At 52.5% G+C, this 21901-nt stretch overlaps 1 protein-coding gene across 3 annotated transcripts in view; it reads left to right on the plus strand.

Annotated features, from left to right (window-relative positions):
- The first annotated feature begins 312 nt into the window (after positions 1-312).
- SLC12A5 (solute carrier family 12 member 5) overlaps positions 313-21901 on the plus strand; it is a 34813-nt gene continuing 13224 nt past the window's right edge. For 2 of the 3 annotated variants that reach the window (XM_063091984.1, XM_063091989.1), the window contains exons 1-11: positions 313-433; positions 13257-13351; positions 13713-13844; positions 14178-14324; positions 15109-15163; positions 15647-15777; positions 17950-18191; positions 18899-19110; positions 20706-20876; positions 21191-21289; positions 21437-21494. In XM_063091984.1, coding sequence (XP_062948054.1) covers positions 313-433; positions 13257-13351; positions 13713-13844; positions 14178-14324; positions 15109-15163; positions 15647-15777; positions 17950-18191; positions 18899-19110; positions 20706-20876; positions 21191-21289; positions 21437-21494 — 1463 coding nt within the window. Of the gene's footprint in view, positions 434-7530; positions 7737-13256; positions 13352-13712; positions 13845-14177; positions 14325-15108; positions 15164-15646; positions 15778-17949; positions 18192-18898; positions 19111-20705; positions 20877-21190; positions 21290-21436; positions 21495-21901 lie in introns of those variants that run through there. The other variant, XM_063091999.1, reaches the window with a different exon arrangement.

Genomic DNA, 21901 nt, shown 5'->3' on the forward strand with positions numbered 1-21901 from the left:
TGGGTGAAATGAATGAGTGAATGAACCCCAGGGGTTTGGGAGACCCCAGCAGAGGTGGGCCCGGGCTCCAGGAGCAACACACGGGGCCCCCCGGTGTAGGAATGATTCTCAGAGGCGGGCGAGCTCCTCAGCCTCTTGGGGTGGGATTGGGAGCCAGGGCCAGATTCAAGGAGATCAGCACAGCGGGCACTAGGACCCTGCGCCGCGACGCGTCCGGCGGGGGGAATCCGCTCTTTCTCCCTCCTAGAGCCCGGCTGTGGCCACTTGTGCGATCCGGGCCAGCACCACGGCCGCCTGGCCCCTTTTCACACCATGAGCCGCAGATTCACTGTCACCTCGCTCCCCGCGGGGGGGCCCGCCGGAACCCCTGACCCAGCGTCCCGCCGGCATTCGGTCGCAGACCCCCGCCGCTTCCCGGGGGAAGACGTCAAAGGTAGAGGCCGCAGGGGGCGGGACGAGCGAAGGGGCGGGCCCAACAGGGGGCGGGTCTTCTTTTGGAAGGGGGAGGGGCCAGGCCTGCGGATGTGGGGTCCCAGGGAAAGGCCAGAGATGGGAGATCAAGGGGCTAGGGAGCGCCGGAACGGAAGGTGTGAAGGGGGCGGGACCAGACTCGAGGTGGGCGTGGACACAAGGGTGGTGGGTGGGGCCATAGTCAGAGGGGCGGATCTTGTGACCGAGGGGCTCCGGTCAAGGCGGGTGCTAGGCCATTGGGCACTAAAGGGGCGGGGCATCTCGAGTAGGGAGCGGCACCAAGGGAGGGGAGGTGAATTAGGGTAAGAGGAGGGCTGTGTGATTAAGGGGTGGGTCCAGAGCCAAGAGGAGGAGGCGGGTCTAAGTCGGTTTGGGGGCAGGAAAGGGAGGAACTAGTGGGGAAGGGGTTGGGCTAGGATGGGAGTGGGGCCAGGGAGGGAGGAAAAATGAGTCAAGGTCGCTGAGGCAGGTGCCCGGTCGGCAGGTCATTGGTGGCTGGAGGATTCTCCAATCCTCTGCTTCTCTGGAGGCGTCGCAGACAGCGCCGGGGGCTCTCGGGAAGGAGACAGGAGACAGGGAAGTTAGTTTGGATCCTGGGCAGCTAGATCCAGGGAAGATCCTTTGGGAATGTCAGTCCCGACCCTTAGGGACTCACTTAGCTCACTTTCTGCTCCAGCTGCAGAAAGTTTGGGAGGACCTAGCTCAGGCGGGGGTGGGGGCTTCTTCCTCGCGGGCCCAGTGAAGTAGTCTTGTGGAAGTTACACGCAGGGTACAGAGGAGAAGGGAGGGATCCTTCCGGCCTTTGGCAAAGTAGCATCCTGGATGCACACACAGTCTGCTCGGCAGGGGGCACTTATCAGGGGTCCTTTCCCTAGCTCTGAGCACCTCAGGTGTCTGGAAGAAACGAGGCGAATTGGCTTGGAGTGGCCCCAGCGCGGGGAGGAGAAAGAGCCTCCTTGAGCCGCCAGGGGTCGCTGCTGAGCCGCAGGTGAGCTCGCCCTGACCCAAGCAAACCCAAGCGCCAAAAACCCTAGGAGGGCTTTTAGGGGTTTCTTTGGCGAACCTCCTCATTGTTTAGATGACCAAATTTAGGCCCAGACTTGCGCAGAGCTCCAGCCCCGTGAACCGGCTGCCTCCTGGATGTGGCCATTCGGACTTCTTGGGCTCCTTCCACTCTTTATTTTTTCTATAATCTGTCTGCATCTTTTCATTTTTTGAATGACGAAAGGCAGAAATCTGGGAGCCATTCTCAATGCCTCCTTTTCTCTTCCCACCAAATCCAGTTGGTCCTCATGTCTTGGTCACTGACCTCCAAAACTTATCCTGAACCTGGCTACATCTCTCTCTCTGTCACCATCACCCTGGTCCAAGCCTCGAGCGTCTGTCACATGGCCATGACCATATCCTCCTTATGGTCTCCCTGCCTCCAGTCCTGTCCTAACCATCCTCCACACAAGCTCCCCATCACGGGTAGGATAAAGACCAAACACTTTAGTCTGTCATTCAAACTCCTCACCCGCTCTTGGTGTACCTGTCTGTGTTCAGCCCCTCCCCCCATCGGCTAGGAAAAGTCCTACTCATTCTGTAATTTATAGCTCATTTAACCTCTTCTGATAATCGTTTTCACTCTCCCTCGCTCCCAGACAGAGGCAGTCATTCCTCTTCGGCCTACGCACTGCACCATTAGAGCACATGTCCCAGTGCATGGCAGTTACTTACTCCATTGGAGGAGCCCAGAGCCTGGAACTTAGGTTCCACGTGGGTGCTTAATGCTCATCAGATGAGAGGGGGAGTGGCTGTAGGCTCCTGCTTTGCTACCCCTGACTTTTCTCCTCACACTCCTGTACCCTGGCCTGGGAATAAGGTGACCCTCTCTTATGTCCCAAGGTGGTTGCTCAGTCTTCCCATTCACACTCCCAAGCTCCTGTGCAGTTGAAGTAAAACAAATGTGGGTATGGAATACTGTGTGCTGTGGCAGAGGCTGTGTGTGTGTGTGTCTTGAGGGAGGACATCCCACACTAGCTCTGCCGACCTGTGGGGTGGCCAGTGAGTCAGTGCTTATGTGTGTCACTGTATTGCCAGTGTGTTGATGGACATGTTGATGCATATATTTCTGTGTCTGTCTGTGGGGTGGGTATCTGTGTGCATGAGTGTATTGGAAGTTCCATCTGGAGAATGATTTGGGTGACATTTAACCTTTTAAGCCCTGAGACAGCCTCAAGCAACTTCCCTTGGTAGATTACCACATAGGGAAGTAGACAAGGGCTCCCTAGGGGAACCCAGCAACTGGTGGTGTCTTTTCCACAGCTGTTCTTGTGTCATTCCTCTTGTCCCTGAGAGATGCTGTTCCCACCTCTTGTTCTCACCCAGGCTCAGAGGGAGGGATGGCAGCATGTGAAAGGTTGGGAAGGGTTGGAGGAAATTTTGCAGTTCATATGTGAATGTTGTCTTTTACTCTGAGCCAAAGGAGTGGGGTTTGCCCCTAGGGGTGCTTCCTGCTGCCAGGGGATCAGCTATAGGTGGGAAGACAACTTACAGGGGGTGAGAGAATCAAGTCAGAGGCTGAAACTTGAGTCCATCATTAACCCTGGGCTGCAGCCCACATGCCTCAGTTGCCTCATCTGTATCATGGGAAGACTGATGGTGACCTGGTTTGATAGAAGTCGACCTGGGACCAGTTGCTATAACTCTGAGCTACTCCCTCATCCCTTTACACCACCCTCACCATGCCTCGGTTTCTCAAGGGGGAGGCAGGGCACTGGAAAGAGCCCTGGTCCTGGTAAGACTAACAGGAGTTGGAATGTATCCCCATGGAGGGAGAGGGAGCTGACCTATGCCAGCAGGATGGAGCAAGACCACAATATAACCCATCCATGCTCTAGCTCAGGCTCTGTGGTATGGCCTTGGGCACACTGCTTCCTTTCTTTGGGCCTTATCTGTAGTATAAAAAGTTGAACAGGAAGGTATCTGAGGGTCCTTCTAGCCATAAGAATTATAAGATTTTTTGGTGATCTAGAAGGGAGACGCTCTCTGCCTCTCCCAGACCCAAGCCTCATGTTTCAATCTCTCCATCTGTAAATTGGGGATAATGAAGCTGTTATTGAATTGGTATATATATCCAATCTGGAGATCTCCATCCTGTCCAAGGAGTTCTGCAGTCATCCCATCCTCAAGCTGGGACTCAGAACCTCACTGCCCGGTACCTCAGCCCAAGGTGAGCCCTAGGAATCTCCATGGCAACAAAGTGGTTAGGAATGGGGCTACAGTTGCCATGGTGACAGGCGGCTTTCTCTCTCTCTCTCCCTCTCATTCATCCCCCTCCTCTTCCCTCCCTTCTCAATGAACCGGAGCGATCTGCAGGCCTCAGCTCTCCAGGTGGGGTGGGGGTGGGGGGTGGGTGCAGTGAGAAGGGGGTCCGGATTGGGAAAGAGGGGAGAGGGGCTGAGTCTGCAGGGGAATAAGGGGCTGTTGGGGTGCTGTTGCCATGGTGACAGGGCTGCAGCCTGTTAATTAAGCCCCCGGTTGCCACGGAGACGGTGGTGGTTGACGTGCTCTGCGGCGAGCCCTGTGCATGTGGGGTGTGCTATGTGCTGGACTCATCAATCCACTGCTAGGGATTTGGGTCTGCAGGATGGGGCATGCAGGTGGGGAGAAGGGTGAAGGAGGGGGTTCAGGGCTTTGGCTCTGTGAGGCCAGAGCTGGGGCGGGTGGCTTCAGTAGTGGGAGTAATGCTATGGAGATAAGGATGGGTGGATTGAGCCATAAGGGGGAACACTCTGCCTGCCTCCTGTGGAAAGAGGACCTAGTCAGGTGGCTCCAACTTCCCCCAAGCAGCCCCTCATCCTGGTTCAGTGGATGGAGTCCTGGGCTGGGGGTCAGGGAGTTGGATTCTAGTCCCCAATCGGTCACAAGTTCACCCCATGAAGGAAATTTGTACCTTTCCATTTCGGTACTCCAATTTCACTATACCTGGTGAGTGGAAAAAAAAATTTTTTTAAAGTCTCATTCAGTTTCCAAATCCTGATACCCAGGAGGCAGCTTCCCTGAGCTTTTTTCTCTCTCAGAAACATAATATGGGAGGGGGTATGAGTTTTGGAGACACAAAGCCCAGCTCTGCATCTCATATTGCTTTAATAAGAGGGATCCCCTAGCCTTAGATCTTATCTTTCTAGGGCTCTGGGTGGGGAGCTGGTAGCCAGGCTCCTGGGGCTCAGAGCTGAGAGTCACCACTTACTGGCCAGTGCCAGGCTGGCAGTGTAGGAGGTGCTTACATTGTACATTCTCAAAGCCTCACTACAGAGGACTGGCCAGAGGCCGGAATAAGGCCCAGTCTCCTTGAGAGGTGACATGTGTCAACTGAGGGGCTGGGACCTCCCCCTGGGATTGCCTCTTCACTTGGTCTGGTCTTCTCAGGAAGGGCTGTGTGGCTTTAGTCTGAGATTAACAGAGATAGCAGTAAGAGTTTTCAGAGTAGGAAGAAGTGGTATGGATTATGCAGCCTAACCCTTTCATTTTAAGGATGGGGATACTGAGGCCCAGAGAGAGGAATTCAGTTTTTCCCAGGGTTACACAGAGAATTTGGGGGAAGAGGAGAGTATAAAACCACTACCTCCTGAATCCCAGACAGTTCCTGAGAGGAATTCTAGTGAGGGTAGGCAGATTGGGCACTCACAGGAAGAGGAATCACTCTTGCCGTCACCTGCACTCCCTAGGGGTCTAGGTTTCCCCACGGGTGGACTCAGTCCCTGAGTGGGTAGAGCTGCACTAGCTCTGACCCACATATGAAAGGAAACACCCACAGGAGAACATCCTAGACCTGGGATTGCTGAAAAACCTTAGCATCTACATTATTCTACAGTACTTTTCAGACAAACATACTACACATATTTTACTATGTTATGCATCTCTGCAGAGTAGTAGAAGACCATAGTGCTTGTGATGGAGGGGGTGGTGGTGGTGGTGGTGGTGATGGTTTGTGTGTATGTGTGTGTAGTGGAGTGTGCGGGGAGTGAGTGCTGAGAAATTGTTGAACACTGGCCTTCCTACCTGCTATTCTTTTAACACCTGTCCCCAATCCGAACTCATCCCATCTTTTTTTGTGGTTTTCTCTCTGGGAGAGCCCAAAATACCGTCACTCACACCTTGTCTGAATAGCTAACTGTCCACCCTAAAGGATCTGTTGGGCATCACAAAACCAAGTGTCAGTGATGTCTTGTTGGTGAATCCCTCAGAGGTGTCTTTGAGTCAGCTGCTGAAGACTTCGTGGTTGATCCAACCTGAAGCCATCGACAAATTTGTGCAAGGGAATCTGGGCAGCGGACCTGTCCATGGTTCTGAAAAAGTCCTGTCCTATGACTGGGTCTCTAGGGATATAGAAGGCTCTTTAGTACCCTTGAAGGTCTTCTGGGCCCCTCTTTAGTTGCAAGCCAAGAGGTTACTCCAGCCCCGCACCTCCAAACCTTGAGCACAAGGAAAAGGAGAAAGCTCATCTCAGACCCAACCCCTGTTGTTTTCTGGGTGTGTTTGTGTAGGGGGGGCAAGAATCAGAGGCTGCTGAGCAGCTTCTCCATATCTGTCCCTTCTACTGGAGGCAAAACCAGTTTAAAAAGAGGTCTGTTGAAGAGGAGAGTCTTAAACTTGAGTAAAACAAACTGGATTCTAGACAAATTCTGCCATTCACTGGCATTGCGTCCATAGGCTGTCATTTCTCCTCTTTGGGCCTTAGTTTTTTCACCTATAAAATGAAGGCTGTGCATTAGATAATATACCCGATCCTTCTTCAGTACTGGAACTCTCCTGGAATTGAGAGGACTAGTGTTGGGAGCTAGGGTGAGTCTGAGGATCATTTCCCCTTAAGCTGCTTCTAACCTCAAGTGTTTAGATCTTCCAGGAACTAGGGTCCAAACCTCTGATGCCACTTCCTGAGATGTCTCCACCACTGGCTCAAGCCTGGACTGTAGCAGTGCTGAGGGGTCCCAGGACGATAAAGCGTCTGGGAGACTGGTCTGGGGCGGGGGGTGAGGAACACATAGAGCATGTCGGCTCTGGAAGCCTCAGAAAGCAATCCTGGATTAGAGGATTAGACACTCCTGCCCCAAGAGAAAATCTGGTCCTAAACCGACAGGCGGCCTCATTCCTCCCTCCCCCACTCTGTCCCTGGCCAGCCTGCGTCCCAGCCTGCCTTCCCTAGAGGCTGCACCATCCCTGGTGGAAAGTCAGCGCTCCCTGGAACCTCACTGCTGCCTCCTCTCCCCCCTCACCACGTCTCATCCTGGGATCATTCCACAGTCAGAGGGTACCTGTCTGTGGACTCCAGGGACTTGTTTGGGGGTGGGATGCTGGGAATTCTGTCACTCTAAGCACAATGAGAGAGTTCACTGTAACTGCTCAGGCTTGGCCCCACCCATTTTAAGGGAGAATGAGCCAAGCTGTCAGCCCAGTGACCCGAAGCCCCCCTGGGGTCAGCACAGTGCTTCTGTTATGGGCTGGGGGCTTTACATGCTTCCAGCTCCAAACTCTTGAGCAGCGTTATAGGAGAGGGTCTAGTTCTCCTCCTCCCTTCAGGGCTGGCCTCTCCAGCTTTGCAGATAGGCTCCCCAGGGCCCCATATTCCATGGCGGCCCCGAGCTGCCTCAGTTCCTCTCATCTTCCCCCTAGGGGTCACCCCAGACCCCCAGTCAGGCAGCCGCTGCGGGGCCGCCTCCCCACGGCCGCGACCTAGTTCCTTGCCGTTATTTTTAGGGCGCGGGATGGCACCTGCCCACGTGCCGGCCCCGCCTGCGCCGGAGAGTGGGGGGTGGGGGGAGCTGCATCTGCTTAAGGGAGGCGAGGGCTCCATTACGGCAGCACTCCCTCCATCCCACCCGCGCAAGCCCCCAGTTTTCGTGTGAGGAGGCCACCAGACGCGCTCTGCCCGCCCCTCGTCCCCTCTTCTCCCTCCCTCCCGCTCTCTCCCCCAAAACCCCGCCAGTGGCTCACGCCTCCTGCATACGGGATGAGGTGAGCAGCGCCGCTGCTGAGAGGGGGCGCGCGCGGGTGTGAGCGTGTGTCCGTGTGCGAGTGTGTGTGCGCTGGGCAGGCGGGCACTGCAGCTTCTTCCCTCCGTGGAGCGGAGAGCGAGAGAGCTAGAGCGAGCGAGAGAGCGGCGAAGGCGGGCAGAGGGGCGCGGGCGAGGCGGCGCAGCCATCCCCGGGCCCGGTGCCGCGCCGCCACCATGCTAAACAACCTGACGGACTGCGAGGACGGCGATGGGGGAGCCAACCCCGGTAAGCAGTGGCCCGAGGGAGGCGGGGGAGGGGGCGGCGAAGAGAGGTGGCAGCTCTGGGGTTAGAGGCGGAGCGGGGGCCGCCTCCTTCAGAGAAGAGGCTGGGACTGATCCAGGGCGGTGGGCGCCCGCAGCGGCCCGGAGCTTTGCTCTATTGGAATGCCCGAGGCGCTGTCCGAGGTGCTGGAATGCGCCGCGCCCGGGGGCAGAGCGGGGGGCCGAGCGATTGTCGTTGTCCACGGCCTGGGGGCAGACTCCGGTTAGCTAAACCGAGGAGGTGGTGGGAAGGGGATGGAAGAGCTAGAATGGGCTGACGTGGAGCTCGACGGGCAGGAGGAGGGCTCCCTTCCCCGAGAGGGGACCCCGGCGTCCTGGCGCAGAATGAGGACCGGCAGCGCAGGGGGGCGCAGTCTGCTGCAGTCTCTCGCTCTGAGACTTCCAGCTGGAAGGTGGGAGAAAAGGTGGCTATAGGGGCTTGGGGCCATATGACAGCCCCCGTCTGGACTGCAGTGTATCCTTAAGGGGACACTTGGTGCAATCAGGGCCCCCTCCCCCAAGACTTTCTGAGGTCCAACCTCAGACTGAAGCGTACCTCCTCAGTAGATTTTCAGATTTACTTTGCAGAATTTCCCTTTCCTTCTCTCGTCGGGTTCCTGTTCAGGAAGGGAAGCAAGACCACCCTCCTTTCTTCCCTATTTCCCCCTCCTCTAGGTACCCTGGAGATGCGGTGAGGTTTCCAGGGCGGGGCAGGGGGAGTCTTTCTAGTTAGCTCTGTTAGCTTCCCCAGCGAGGCCTCAGAAATGGGGTCCCAGCGGCTGAATCCCCCGCGCAGCGGCGAGGACACTGCGGACTCGCTGCGGTGGGTGCGGAGACTCGCCAGGAGCTGAGGGGCTTGGAGCAACTCTTTTCGCCGCTCACGCTCTCCCCCGCCCTCCTCCGCGGTTTCCCTGCTCCGAGGTCTTGGGGCCAGCCACCCCCTCGGGCTCCCAGACCCCCCACCGCCCCCCAGCGGTCTCAGACATCCATCACGGCTGTCAGCCGCCCCCAACCCCCCAACCTCCAGCGGCGCTGCGTCCCCTGCGCACTAGCGCGCCTCCCGCGCCTGCTGTCTGTGCTCAGAGCCTTCAAACGCTCCCCTGGGCAATGCTTGACCCTCTGGGCCATGACTCCCGCAGACCTCTCCGGGGGATGGCCAAGGGCCCCGAGAGCTGAACGAGCAGGGTCTTCCAGGTACTGGCAGCCTCAACTCTGAGGTCCTCCTGTCCTGGATCTCAGTCAGGGCCAAGTGACTGCTCGAGAAGTCGGGGGATACCAGGGTCCCTGATCCTTTGTCTGAGACACCGCCCCCCCGCCCCATTCCTCCCTGCGGCTGAGTGGTATACAGGAGCCAGAACTACCAGCTGGCCAGCTCATCCATCTCCCCAGTAACCCCGGGGTCACCTCATCCAGCAGTTGCACCCCTCCCCCATTCAGCTGCAGGGGGAGGGGGTTTGGCAAAGTCGAGTCTGCGGCAGCGCCAGGCATCCCGACGCGGCGCCCTGGGAGCGAACAGGGGTCATTTTCATACGGTATCCCTTCAGATGCCCCCACTCTGAGACGGGGGTTCAGTCCGAAAGATAATTTCTTTGCTCCCCCAGGCAGGGGGATGGTCTAATCCCCCAGCACTCGCTTTTTCTACCAAGGCCTCACTGGGCCTCAGGGTTTCCATGGGGCCTGGGGAGGCCTAGAAGAAAGACATCTAAGTGTGTGAAGCAAGAGTCGAATTAGGAACTCTTCAGTTCTATCCCCTTCCCATTAGTTTCTGGACACTGACTGTAGCGGGCCCATCTGGAGTCCTTCTTTCTATATATGGGGTCCAGGACTTGGAACTAGATGACCAGAACCTGGGTCAGGCGTTCTAGTTCCCAGAGAGAGAGGGCTTCCCAGTGGCACCTGGACATGGTAGTAGGAGATGCTAAGGACCTTCTGGGCTTGAGGGAGGAGGAACCATTTGACCAAGAGTCCCTGGCATCTCTAATTCTAGATTCTTGGGGATGTACAGGAAGGTCCTGGATGCCGACCTCCGGGACGTGGGGATGGCTCGAGTAACAGGCCTCCACCGGGCTAAAGAAAAACCCAAGGATATTGTCTCTGGCCCCCAGGTCTCCTTTCCCCTTGGGGTCTGACGCCCTCTCTCCCTCTTCGAGCTGGCCTGAGGATTTCCCCAGGCTGGTCCCAGGCCCCGGCGGAGGCTCCTTAGCCCTCACCGCTAGCCTGTTTCCTCTCCGGGAGCTCTGGACGCCGCAGCTTAATTGAAAGCCGATTCGGGCTGAGAGCTCCCAGGGGGCGGGGGCGGGGGCGGGGAGGGCTCAGCCTCAGTCTGGCCCTGTCTCTCTCGCACGCGCCGCGCGGTGCTCCCCCATCACCCTGACTCCTGGCTCTGGGGAATCAGGGCGAGTTTCCCCTTAGCTGTTCCGTTCCTTTGAGAACTCAGAAGCTCACCCCCATCCCCCTCAACCAGTGCGTCCGGCGTTCCAGGGAGGGGACGAAATCAGCACTGGCTGACAAGACCGGGAGCCTGGCGTCCCGCCCAGGCAGCGGGTGGAAAGGTGGGACCCGGGACGAGACTACCGAGCCGCCCCTCCTCTGCCCTCATCTCCTGGCCCGAATCAGGCCTGGAGTCTGGCTCCGCGCTGCGCGCCGCGTTACATAAGCGGCTGCGGGCGCGTGGCCGGCTGGGCTCGGCGCTGCGCTCTTGGCCGGCGTGGTAGCCATGGAGACCAGTGCGGGGCCGCCGAGGTGCGGGGTCTCCGGCCTGGACTCTCCCCTTTCCTTCCCCTAAGTGCCACCCGCCACCGCGAAGGAGAAGAGTCTCGGGAGGGGGCGTGAAAGGCAGAGGGGAGGGGCTCTGCTGTCTGGTTGACCTGGCCACCGCGGGAGAAGGACCCAGCCCCACAGGACACAGGGCCCCTAAATCTTGCGGCTGGGGGAGGGGTGTGGGATAGGGAGCCGGAGCTGGGTGAGCACCACATATGTTAATAAGAGTGATTTTAATAATAGCAATAGTTACGTTTGTGTGCCAGGCACACCCGATATGCATTATTTCTTTTGATCCCCGCGACAGCTCTATGAGTTAAGCATGGTTAGTATCCTTTTGCAAAGGAGGAAACTGAGGCTTAAAGAGTTTAAGTGACTTGCCCAGCGTGACTGGCGACACAAAGCCAGTGAAGCTGGAACTGGGATCTAAGTCTCCTTGACTCCAGCCCTTTTTCTAACCCATTAGGAAATTTTCTTTCATCTCATTCCTCCTCGACCTCTCTAGTCCCCACCATGGTGTGGGGAGAGGAGGAGGCACTTTGTTAGCATTTTAAAAGGAGGGGGAACCCGCCTCGCTCTTATTTTTGGTGTTCTCTGCCCCTAGACAGCTCTTCCCAGACCCTGGGTCAGGGAGGGAGCCCTGGAGAATTTAGCTCCAAAGACTTTCCTGAGTACTTATTTATTGTGTGCTGGGCTCCCGCTGGGAGGACGGATCTGTTAGAAGAAAGATCTGATCATGGCCCCTTATTTGGCAACCAGGAGTTTCTGCCTTGATGGATGACGTACGGGTGGTGTCAGGAGACTAGGGGGTGGGTTTCCCTGGAGCAGGTGAGGCGTTACTTCTTTCCCACCTTCCCAAGTTTTAGTCAGGATGGGACTGGGTTTATAACAGGGACAGATCATGCTCTGGAGATGGATGCGGCCTGGGTGACTGAGGAAGGTTTCTGGGAAGTAGGAGGAGAAGGACCGGGAGGATTTGGACAGATGGAGATGGGGAGAGAGGGATGTCAGGATATGAGGGCACAGGAGATTCAGGGTGAATAGGGCCTCAACTTCAGTTGGAAGTTGGTCGATGAGGAGTTTCTCAGGGGTCCAGAGAGACATCTACTACTGGGTTCAGACCTGGAACTGAGGAATGGTAATGGCTAGAGTCATGGGAATGTGCCTGTGGTGGCCCTTTATGTCTTTCTGAAAGGGCTCTCCCCCTGATGCCCAAGAGACTTTCTTCTTGAGTGATCTCATCCAGGAATATGGCTTCACACACTTTCTACACACATTTATGTCGATGACCCCACTTCTTTCTTCTTCCTGGGTATATCCTGATCCATCTATTCTAGTGGCTTCTGGTTGTATCCACTTCAGGGCCCTACAGTGTCTCACTCTCACCTAAATCCAGCACCTTCCCCACCCCAAACACCTCCTCTTCTAGTCTTCCCATTTATTAAATAGCACTATCGTCCACCCATTCACCCATGCTATAAACACCAGGTGTTATCCTAGATTCTTCTCTCCCTTCCCAAATATCTGGCATAGAAATATGCCAATAATTCTTGAATCTGTCGATTGCCCCATATTGCTCTGGTCTGGGTTATCATCAGCCCTTGCCTGGATTACTGAAAGTCTCTAACTACTATCTGAATTCTTCACCGAAAGGCCAGAGTGATTGCTCTAAAACACAAGTCTGTTCATGGCACTTCTTTGACTGAAACTCTTCAGTGACTCTCCACTGTCCTCTGGATGAGGTCCAAGTTCTTTAACATGATCTGCTAATTGTTTAAGGACCCAGCCCACACTTATCTTCCCAGGCTCATCTTCTCACATGCCACAACCCATCCTTTAGCCCTCCAACATACTCCTTCCTCAGACTCCAGCCAGATCATACTCTATTCAGCTCCTCCAACCCATTCTGTTTTCTCTCAGCTCTGGGCCATCGAACATGCTGTTCTGCTGTTCTATATGCTTGGAACACCCTCCCCGTCTCCCTCCCAGTCTAGCTCTTACTCATCCTTCAGTTCTCAGCTGACGCGTCACTTCCTCTGGGAAGCCTTCCTTGACCTCCCAGGCTGGGCTGAGTGCCTCTCCTGTGTTCCCACAGTCCCTTCATCTTCTTTCATAGAATTTACCACTCTGGATTGGAAATTCCTGGTTACTGGTTCATTTCCCCTGCCCTTGGGTTTGTTCCCTGAGGGAAGGGATGGTGTCTTATTCTGTGTTTTACTCCCCCTCCCCCTGTTCCCATATCGGCACATGGTAGACATCCAGTAAAGGCATGTTGATTGAAGATGAATGAGGGGCATAGGAAATGCCAAAAGAGGTCACTTCTCCAAGAGGTGGTGCATCCTTGGGGTTTGAGGCTGTAGCATTCTCTGCCCTCCCCCTACACCCCAGGAAAGAACATACTTCCACCCCAGAACACCAGGATGGGCCCAGTTATGGTCAAGAAGGAAATTCTGGAGGGTCTCCAGGTGCCCTGGTGAAAGAAGTAGGACCACCAAGAGTAGGAAAGCACTCACAGTTCATTAAATACTAGTACATACCAGATAGTGTATGAGGCTCTTTATACACACTGTCAATTAAAATCCTGCAGGGAAGGTAGTGTTAGCTCCATTTTCCCAATGTGCAAACTGAGGTTCAGAGAGTTAAAGTGGCCACACAACTGTATGCCCAGGCAGATGGAGGACAGCCAGTTGGTGTCAGACCCCTGACTTCTCTGCTGCCTTCTCAGGTGATGGCAACCCTAAGGAAAGCAGTCCCTTCATCAACAGCACCGACACAGAGAAGGGGAAGGAGTACGATGGCAAGAACATGGCCCTGTTTGAGGTGGGCTGCTAGGGCTGCTGGGCCCCCACCCACAGCTCATCATCCCGGCTTATCAGTTGCTCCCTCCCTCCCTAGGGAACAGTGCCCTCATCTCCATCCCGCCTTTGGGCCCATCCTCTTTCTTCAACCTCCTCTATCTCTCCTTTTCCCTCCCTGGTTTTACCTGCTCTACTCTCTGCTCCGCTCTCCTCATCCTACCATCTTCTTTACCTGTTCTTCTTGCCTCTTCCTCCTTTTCCCCATCTCATTCCAACCTCAATGGTTTTGCCCCCCTTGTCTCTATCTTTCTCTCTGCCCCCTACCATCCAGCTCTTGAATCCCCCTCCTCTGGCCTCCTAACACTGACACACTCCCTCTGTAGGAGGAGATGGACACCAGTCCCATGGTGTCCTCCCTGCTCAGTGGCCTGGCCAACTACACCAACCTGCCCCAGGGAAGTAGGGAGCACGAAGAGGCAGAAAACAATGAGGGTGGAAAAAAGAAGCCGGTGCAGGTGCCTTTGGGGAGAAGGGATGGGGGAGAAGGGATGGGGGAGGAAGAACGGACTTGGGTGGAGGGATGGATGACGGAGGCAGAGGGATGGGAGTTGGGAGCTGGGGGAGGGAAAGAGATGGGAGATGGAGGATAGAGATGGAGGGGAGGGGGGAGGCGATGGTTTGAAGGATGGATGGTGGAAGAGAGGAGGGAAAAGGGGTAAGGATCAGAGGAAAGAGAGATGAAGGGATGGGGATGGAGAGAAGAGGAAAATGGGGGATGGAGGAGGATTTGGCCTGGGATGTGGGTAATTATTAGCAGCTACAGGGACTGATGCTGGCCTCCCTGGCAGGCCCCACGCATGGGTACCTTCATGGGCGTGTACCTACCGTGCCTGCAGAACATCTTTGGAGTCATCCTCTTCCTGCGGCTCACTTGGGTGGTGGGAATTGCAGGCATCATGGAGTCCTTCTGCATGGTCTTCATCTGCTGCTCCTGTGTGAGTGACACCCCTCCCCTCACCAGCCTGACATCCGGGGCTTGGCAGAGGCCTGAGGATGGGAGATGGGAGGGTGGAAGCATGATACCTGAGCTTTTTGTAGGAACCACTGCTTATGATCTTTGAGAGTAAATTAGGTCTGATTGGCCCTTCCTGCATCTCATAGGTTTGTCCTCGATGCCTATTAACAATGTTTCACCTGGATCTGTGTGTGTGTGTGTAATTACACAAGTAATGCAGATCCATCGATGAAAATAAGTGTAGAGAAGAAAATAAAATTCACCTATAATCCCATAATAGTTAACATTTTGGTAGGTCCAGACTCACAAAAAATGAGATTATATTTCACAAATAGCATTGTAACTGGATTCTTCCCATCATCTCTAAAAAATCAAATATTCACTGAACACCTATTTCTTGACACATTTTTTGTATCCTCACACTTAACCTTGAGACATGTGAGATAGCCAGTGTCTAAGCTATCACTCCTATTTTATAGATGAAGAAACTGAGGCTTAAGGAAGCGAAGTGAGTTGTCACAGGTGGTGCAGCTGGTCAGAGGCCAAGCTGGGATTTCCAGAGCTCTCTGATGCTGCAGCTTGTGCCCCTTCCGTTTGCATGGTGAATAAGAGGTTTTCTTGAGAAGGACTTGGCAGGAGTAGAAGTTGGAACAGGCCCAGGGAGAAGCTCAGCGGAAGAGAACCTGTGGGTTTGGCTGTTGTTTATGGGGTGTAAGGCTTGGCCCCCACCCCAGCAGCCACTCTGATGATCTCTTTCCTCACAGACGATGCTCACAGCCATCTCCATGAGTGCAATTGCAACCAATGGTGTTGTGCCTGGTATGTGACTGGGACTTCCAGGGTGGGGGAGGTGGCCTGGATGGTTGGAAGGAGGGACAGTATCCCTGGCTTTGGGGACCATCAGGACCCAAGAGAGGCAATATCGCAGACTAGGGGGCTGGGCTATAACTGCTTACGGGGTAGGTAGGGACATCCCTATTGGGGGTAGTGGAGGGAGGCAGTTGCTGGTGTTGAATAGGTCAATGGCAGCCCTTCCCCTTAGCCTGAGACCCTCCCCTCCGCCATCCTAATTTCCAAGCCATGACCTCCTTACAAGGGTAATTAGCAACATGGTAATTAGTGCTGCAATATCCACACAGGGTGGTTGGCTGGGTTTCCCACCCCTTCCCTTTCTGGGGTTGCAACTTGTAAGGCCTGTGGGCCCAGGGCATCCCCCTTCCTCCCTTTGTCACTGAGTCCCCCTTCCCCCTATAGCAGCCAGTGCCTCTTGACTCTCTTGTTGATACTAGGTTCTCTCTGCAGCTGGTGGCTCCTACTACATGATTTCTAGGTCTCTGGGCCCAGAGTTTGGTGGCGCCGTGGGCCTCTGCTTCTACCTGGGCACCACCTTTGCTGGGGCCATGTACATCCTGGGCACCATCGAAATCCTGCTGGTGAGAGGGGCCAAGGAGGAGGTGTGGGATCCCAGGCTGTCAGTCAGTTAACCAATACTCCCTGGACACCTCCCATAGGCCAGGCCATTCAGTAAGGCCAGTGGGAAATCATATGTTCTGTCTCTAAAGAGTTCACAGTCCAGTTGGGGACACAAGATACGATGATTATGTAACATAAACAGCTGTCGTTTATCAGGCACCCACTGAGTTCTCAGCATAGTTCCAAGTGCTTTGCAGTCATTATCTTGAATTCTTATGAGGTTTAAGTATTATGATGCCCATGTACAAATGAGAAGATCAGAGAGGTGAGAAAACTTGCTCAAGGTCACTCAACTACCAGGTAGGTGGCAGAGGCTGATAAGAGTTAAAGTAGGGCCGAGCCCGTGGCGCACTCGGGAGAGTGCGGCGCTGGGAGAGCGGCGACGCTCCCGACGCAGGTTTGGATCCTATATAGGAATGGCCGGTGCACTCACTGGCTGAGTGCTGGTCACGAAAAAGACAAAAAAAAAAAAAAAAAAAAAAAAAGAGTTAAAGTAATGGTAGAAAGAATAATAGTAATGTCACACATCAGCTACCATTTTGTGATTGCCTCCCACATGCTAGCGACTATGCTAAGTACTCTGTGAATGTTAATTGTAGAGGGATGATGACTACTGCATTGCAAAAGAGAAGAACGATGTGAGGGACCCATGTGTAGAGATCTGTTAGGAGTATTGACTGATGGGAAGAAGCCAGGTTGCTGGACAGTGCTTGAAGTTGCTGACTTAGGTCTCTGTTCTTCCTGCCCTTCCTATATGGGGTGGTGCTGATGAGCATTCCCTGGTATATAGAAAGTGGAGCTGACATTTCCTAAGCCCCTACTCTTTGCAGGGCCCAATGCCTGCAGTATATAATTTTATTTCATTCTCACAACTCTCCCATAAGTTAGAAGATGGCTGTTGTGCAGATAGGAAAGAAAGGCTCCAAGAGTTTAAGGAATGTGTAGAAAGGAATATGAACCTGTGTCTTCTGACTTCCAAAGCTGGTAGTTGTCCACTACCACACTGCCTTGGAGAACTAGAACTAAAAGGTGCCAAAGCTTCTGGTTTGGGGGCAGGATAGGAGAGTACAGGGACAGGGAGGATGAATGGGGAATAAAAGGCCTGAAAAGGCAAATGATGACAGAAAAATAGACCTCAGTGACTTTAAAAAAATTAAATAGTTTTAAAATTGTTATAAAAACAATGCCACCCATTGCATAATATTGGAAAAGTATCAAAGTAAAGAAAAAATGTAAAGAAAAAATATAAGGAAGAAAATAACAATTAACCAAAGAAAATCACATTTAACATTCATTCTGGTGTATTTCTTTCTAGTTTTTGTTTTTCTATGTGATATTGTATTGTCTTTGTAAAACATAACTCTATACCATAAACATTTTTCTAAATAACTCAAAACTCTCTTTGTAAATATAATTTACAAGTGAAAATAACTTTTGTAAGAATATAAACGTGTTGATATTTAGTATAGAAATTTTAGAAGATACAGGTATGCAAAAAGAATCAAAATTATTCACATTTTTGTGATTCAGGGAAAACTACTGTTAACATTTTGATATACCTACAAACACATATATAGACATGTACACACATATATGTATATATCTTCACATATGAATTTACAAAAATAAGATCATAAGACACATTCTTTTTTCTAAAACTTGATTGTGTTTACCTAATATAACATGAATAGCTTTTTGAGTCATTTCATATAAACCCATGTCATCTTTTTTTTTACAGCTCCATAGTCTATGTAGGAACATCATGATTTATTCACCCAATGTCTAGTGATGAACCTCTAATTTATTTCCACCTTTCTATTAGGAATAACAAAAACAGTAAATAACCATTAAGAATTATAATTAATAACAAAAATAATGTAAATAATTGCTCCCAACATCTTTGCAATGCCATTTTATAATGATGGCACCATAGTTCTTGCAGGACAGGCATGACTTCCTTAGCCATTCCCCTGTTACTAGATGTCATTTCCAGTCTTGCACAATGGTAACTATGCTGTGATGAGCATCTTTTCCCCCCAAACCTTGCCTGTACTTCAGGTTATTTTCCTGGGGTGATTCTCAGTTGGTCTTTACTGGGTCACTCGCCTGATCTCCTTGCCCCTCTTCTGCAGGCTTACCTCTTCCCAGCTATGGCCATCTTCAAGGCAGAAGATGCCAGCGGGGAGGCAGCAGCCATGCTGAACAACATGCGTGTGTATGGCACCTGTGTGCTCACCTGCATGGCCACTGTGGTATTTGTGGGCGTCAAGTATGTCAACAAGTTTGCCCTTGTCTTCCTGGGTTGTGTTATCCTCTCCATCCTGGCCATCTATGCTGGGGTCATCAAGTCTGCCTTCGACCCACCCAACTTCCCGTGAGTGCTTCTGCTCAGAGCCTAAGGCATTGCCCTCCTGCATTCCTGGCCCCATTTCAAATTTCTTCTCCCCACCTGTCAGAATCTGAGTGATGTGGGTTGAGAGCAAGATCCCCAGGGAGGGAAAATCTCTTCTGGTTTGAGGGCAATCTCTTTAGGGTGGGATAACTTTTTTGGAGGTGGGAATGATTTTCCTTATGGGGGTCAACTGCTCGATAGAGGAGTGGACTTAGGAAGAAGTAAGTTGGAATGACATCTGAAAGGATGAACGCTCTGTGGAGGGGAAACCTTTCCTGGGTGGGGACAACCTCCCTGAATAGGAAACCTCTTAGTGTTGGACAGCTTCTCCAGGATGGGAAAGGACACTGAAGAGAGTGTCCAAGGGCTCAGATCCCTGTTGGTTCTGCCGCTCTCCCTAGGACAGAGCTGCCTCCATCCCACAGCCCAGCCCCCAGGTGTTGCTGTCCATGGTGCTGAAACAGAGCATTGTATTAACGTGGTGGTTCTCCACCTTGGCAGCGTGTTAGAATCGCTTGGGGAGCCTTAAAAAAAAAAATGCCGGTGGCTAGGCTCCATCCAAATTAAATCGGAATCTCTGGGTATGGGGCTCGGGCATCTGTGTTTTGAAAGCTCCCCCGGAGGTTCTATTGTGAAGTCAGGGCAAGGTTATGTCACTCCCCGTCTTCTTCCCTTGTTTCTCTCCCCAGGATCTGCCTCCTGGGGAACCGCACATTGTCTCGCCATGGCTTTGATGTCTGTGCCAAGCTAGCTTGGGAAGGAAATGAGACGGTGACCACACGGCTCTGGGGCCTTTTCTGTTCCTCCCGCTTCCTCAACGCCACCTGTGATGAGTACTTCACTCGAAACAATGTCACGGAGATCCAGGGCATTCCTGGTGCTGCCAGTGGCCTCATCAAAGGTCTGGGGGAGGGGAAGAGGGCTGGTACCCAGGGAACGGCAGGGATTTTAGGTTAAGCTGTCTGGATTAGGGAGCTCTCCTTGGGATTCAGTTAAATTCAATCAACTTTAATTGAGCACCTACTCTGGGTTATGTTCCGTCCTTGGCATGATTGAGGGGTAGAGATGAAAGGGAGACAAGTATATCACCACTAGTAGGAAAGAAAGTCATCAATTTAATAAGCATTCTCTATGCACCTGCTAAGTGCCTAGCACTGTGCTAAGCACTAGAAATTCAAAATAAGCCACAGATTTGACCTCAAGGAGTCTAATAGCAGAGACAGATATATTAGCAAATAAATTATGATATGCATAGATGTGCATTCAATGAACAGAGATCTCTCAGGGGAGGGAGTTGTCATGTGCATAGGGTGGCAAGACCAGGCTTCCTGGAGTCATCTAAGAAAGATTTTGAAGGACAAATAAGAGTTTTTCAGTTATTTTATAGGAATAAGGGAATTACAAACAGAAGAACAACTTGCCTAAAAGCATGCAGACACAGAAGAGCCACAAGTAATTTGGTATGACTGGGGCATAAAGTGCAAAGGAAGGAGGGGCGAGAAATGATGTCGGAGAGGCTGGAATGAGCCAGGTTGTGGCAGATCTCAGAAGCCATGTTGAAGAGTTTGGGCTATATCTCGAAGGCAATAAGGAGCCACCAAAGGTTTTTGAGTAGGGAAGAGACATAAATCTCCATTTCTGAAGGTTCACTCCAGCTGCTAATGTGGATGGGTGAAAGAGGAGTAGAATAGAGGCAAGTAGTCCAGGAGGAGGCTGATGCTGTGAGTTCAGGATAGAGAGATGATGGTTTTCTGAACTAGAGTGATGGAGAGATATCAGTGGGAATGGGACAGTGGTTGCCACAGAACTATTTTGCCTCCCAGGAGGCATTTGGCCATGTCTGGAGACATTTTTGGTTGTCAAAACTGGAGAGGTGGTCTTGGTATCTAGTGGGTAGAGGCCAGGATGTTGATAAACATCTTACAATGCTATAGGATGGCGCTTGACAAGAAAGAATTATCTGGCCCAAAATGTCACTAATGATAACATGGAGGAACTCTGGAATGGAAAGAAGGGGCATATTTGAGAAATATTAAGGAGGGGTAAGTGGATAGGAGTTGGAGATGTTTTATAAGTAGGGGAGGGTTGAAGGAGCAGTTGAGGGCAATGCTAAGTTTCCTGAATTGATGGTGGTACCATTAGCTGAGAAAAGAGATGTGGGAAAGGAGCTGGTTTGGGGTGGGTGGGTGGTGAGATCAATTGGGGACACATTGAGTCAGCCTGAGATAGGTGTTTATGTGCCTATTTACCCCACTTGGTTGGACTATTTGAAGTCAGGGACTAGGTCTGATTCATTTGTGAAATTCTTGCACATGGCCTGGCCCAAAGCAGGAGCTTAGGAAATATTGGCAGAAATAAAATAGAGCCAAGGCCAGGGGAGAATGGGATGTGGTTGCTCTTGACCCTTACTTTTTCCCACCCCACTTCTGGGTCCCCGAGCTCTGGTCCCCTGACTTCTGGCCTTCCCCCTGAGCATCTTTCCCCATCTCCCCACAGAGAACCTCTGGAGCTCCTACCTGACCAAGGGGGTGATTGTGGAGAGAAGTGGGATGCCCTCAGTTGGCCTGGCAGATGCCACTCCTGTCAACATGGACCACCCTTATGTCTTCAGCGATATGACCTCCTACTTCACCCTGCTGGTTGGCATCTACTTCCCCTCAGTCACAGGTGAAGGGGAGCTCAGATGGGGGGGACTCTGCCTGGGAGTGGATGAGTAGGAGACAGTCAATGATGGTGTTGGGAATTTCTTAGTCCAACAGCCCTGTCACATAAGCTGGAGCCATCAATTCAGTTCCCATTGGGCATGAGAGAGAATTAAGGCCAGAAGAAGCCAAGTAATATGCCCAAGATCTCACACAAGTCCATATGCTAGGACTAGGTCTCAGGGTTCCTGACTCAGAGACTGGCATCTTTTCTTCTCTGTCTGTCGGTCTGGTTTCCTGTGGCCCTGGCCCCTGTCCAACCTGCTCTTCTGTTCACAGGGATCATGGCTGGTTCTAATCGCTCTGGGGACCTGCGGGATGCCCAGAAGTCAATCCCCACCGGCACTATCCTGGCCATCGCCACCACCTCTGCTGTCTGTATCCTGCACTGCTGGGTGGGGACTACCCTCGGTGGGGAGTGCTAGAGTGAGGACAGCTGAAGTTGCTGCCTTGCCCAGCTGGTTCAGGAGGGGTGGAGAGGAGGGGGACTCCACCTTGAGGATTCTCCTTCATTCTCTGCTTCAGACATCAGCTCCGTTGTTTTGTTTGGGGCCTGCATTGAAGGGGTCGTCTTACGGGATAAGTAAGTAAGAGAGTTGGGGTTGATCCTGTTCTGGTGGATGGGTGGGCATAGGACACTGAGCTCTGGAAAACAGACCCAGCAGGGAGTGCTGGAACCTGTGCAAGGGGCCTGTTGGAGGGAGGCCACAGGGGCTGCTTGCAAACTCACCTTCTTATATACATTTCACCTTTCTCATGTCACTCCAGTTCAAGAAACTTAAATGGTGTCTCATTTCTTTTAGGATAATGATATTTTTCTTTTCTTTTCTTTAAAATCTGTTAATTCATTAATCCATCTGACATTTACTTTATGTGTGTTGGTCACTGTCCAAAGTTCCTAGGGGAGCAAAGATAAATAACATCATTTTTGTCTTAAAGGAGCTCTTCGGGTGTGGTGACCATACTTGCAGATAGACCTTAAATGCAGAG

This window comes from Cynocephalus volans, chromosome 1 (assembly GCF_027409185.1).
Source record: "Cynocephalus volans isolate mCynVol1 chromosome 1, mCynVol1.pri, whole genome shotgun sequence".
Classification (NCBI taxonomy): Eukaryota; Metazoa; Chordata; class Mammalia; order Dermoptera; family Cynocephalidae; genus Cynocephalus; species Cynocephalus volans.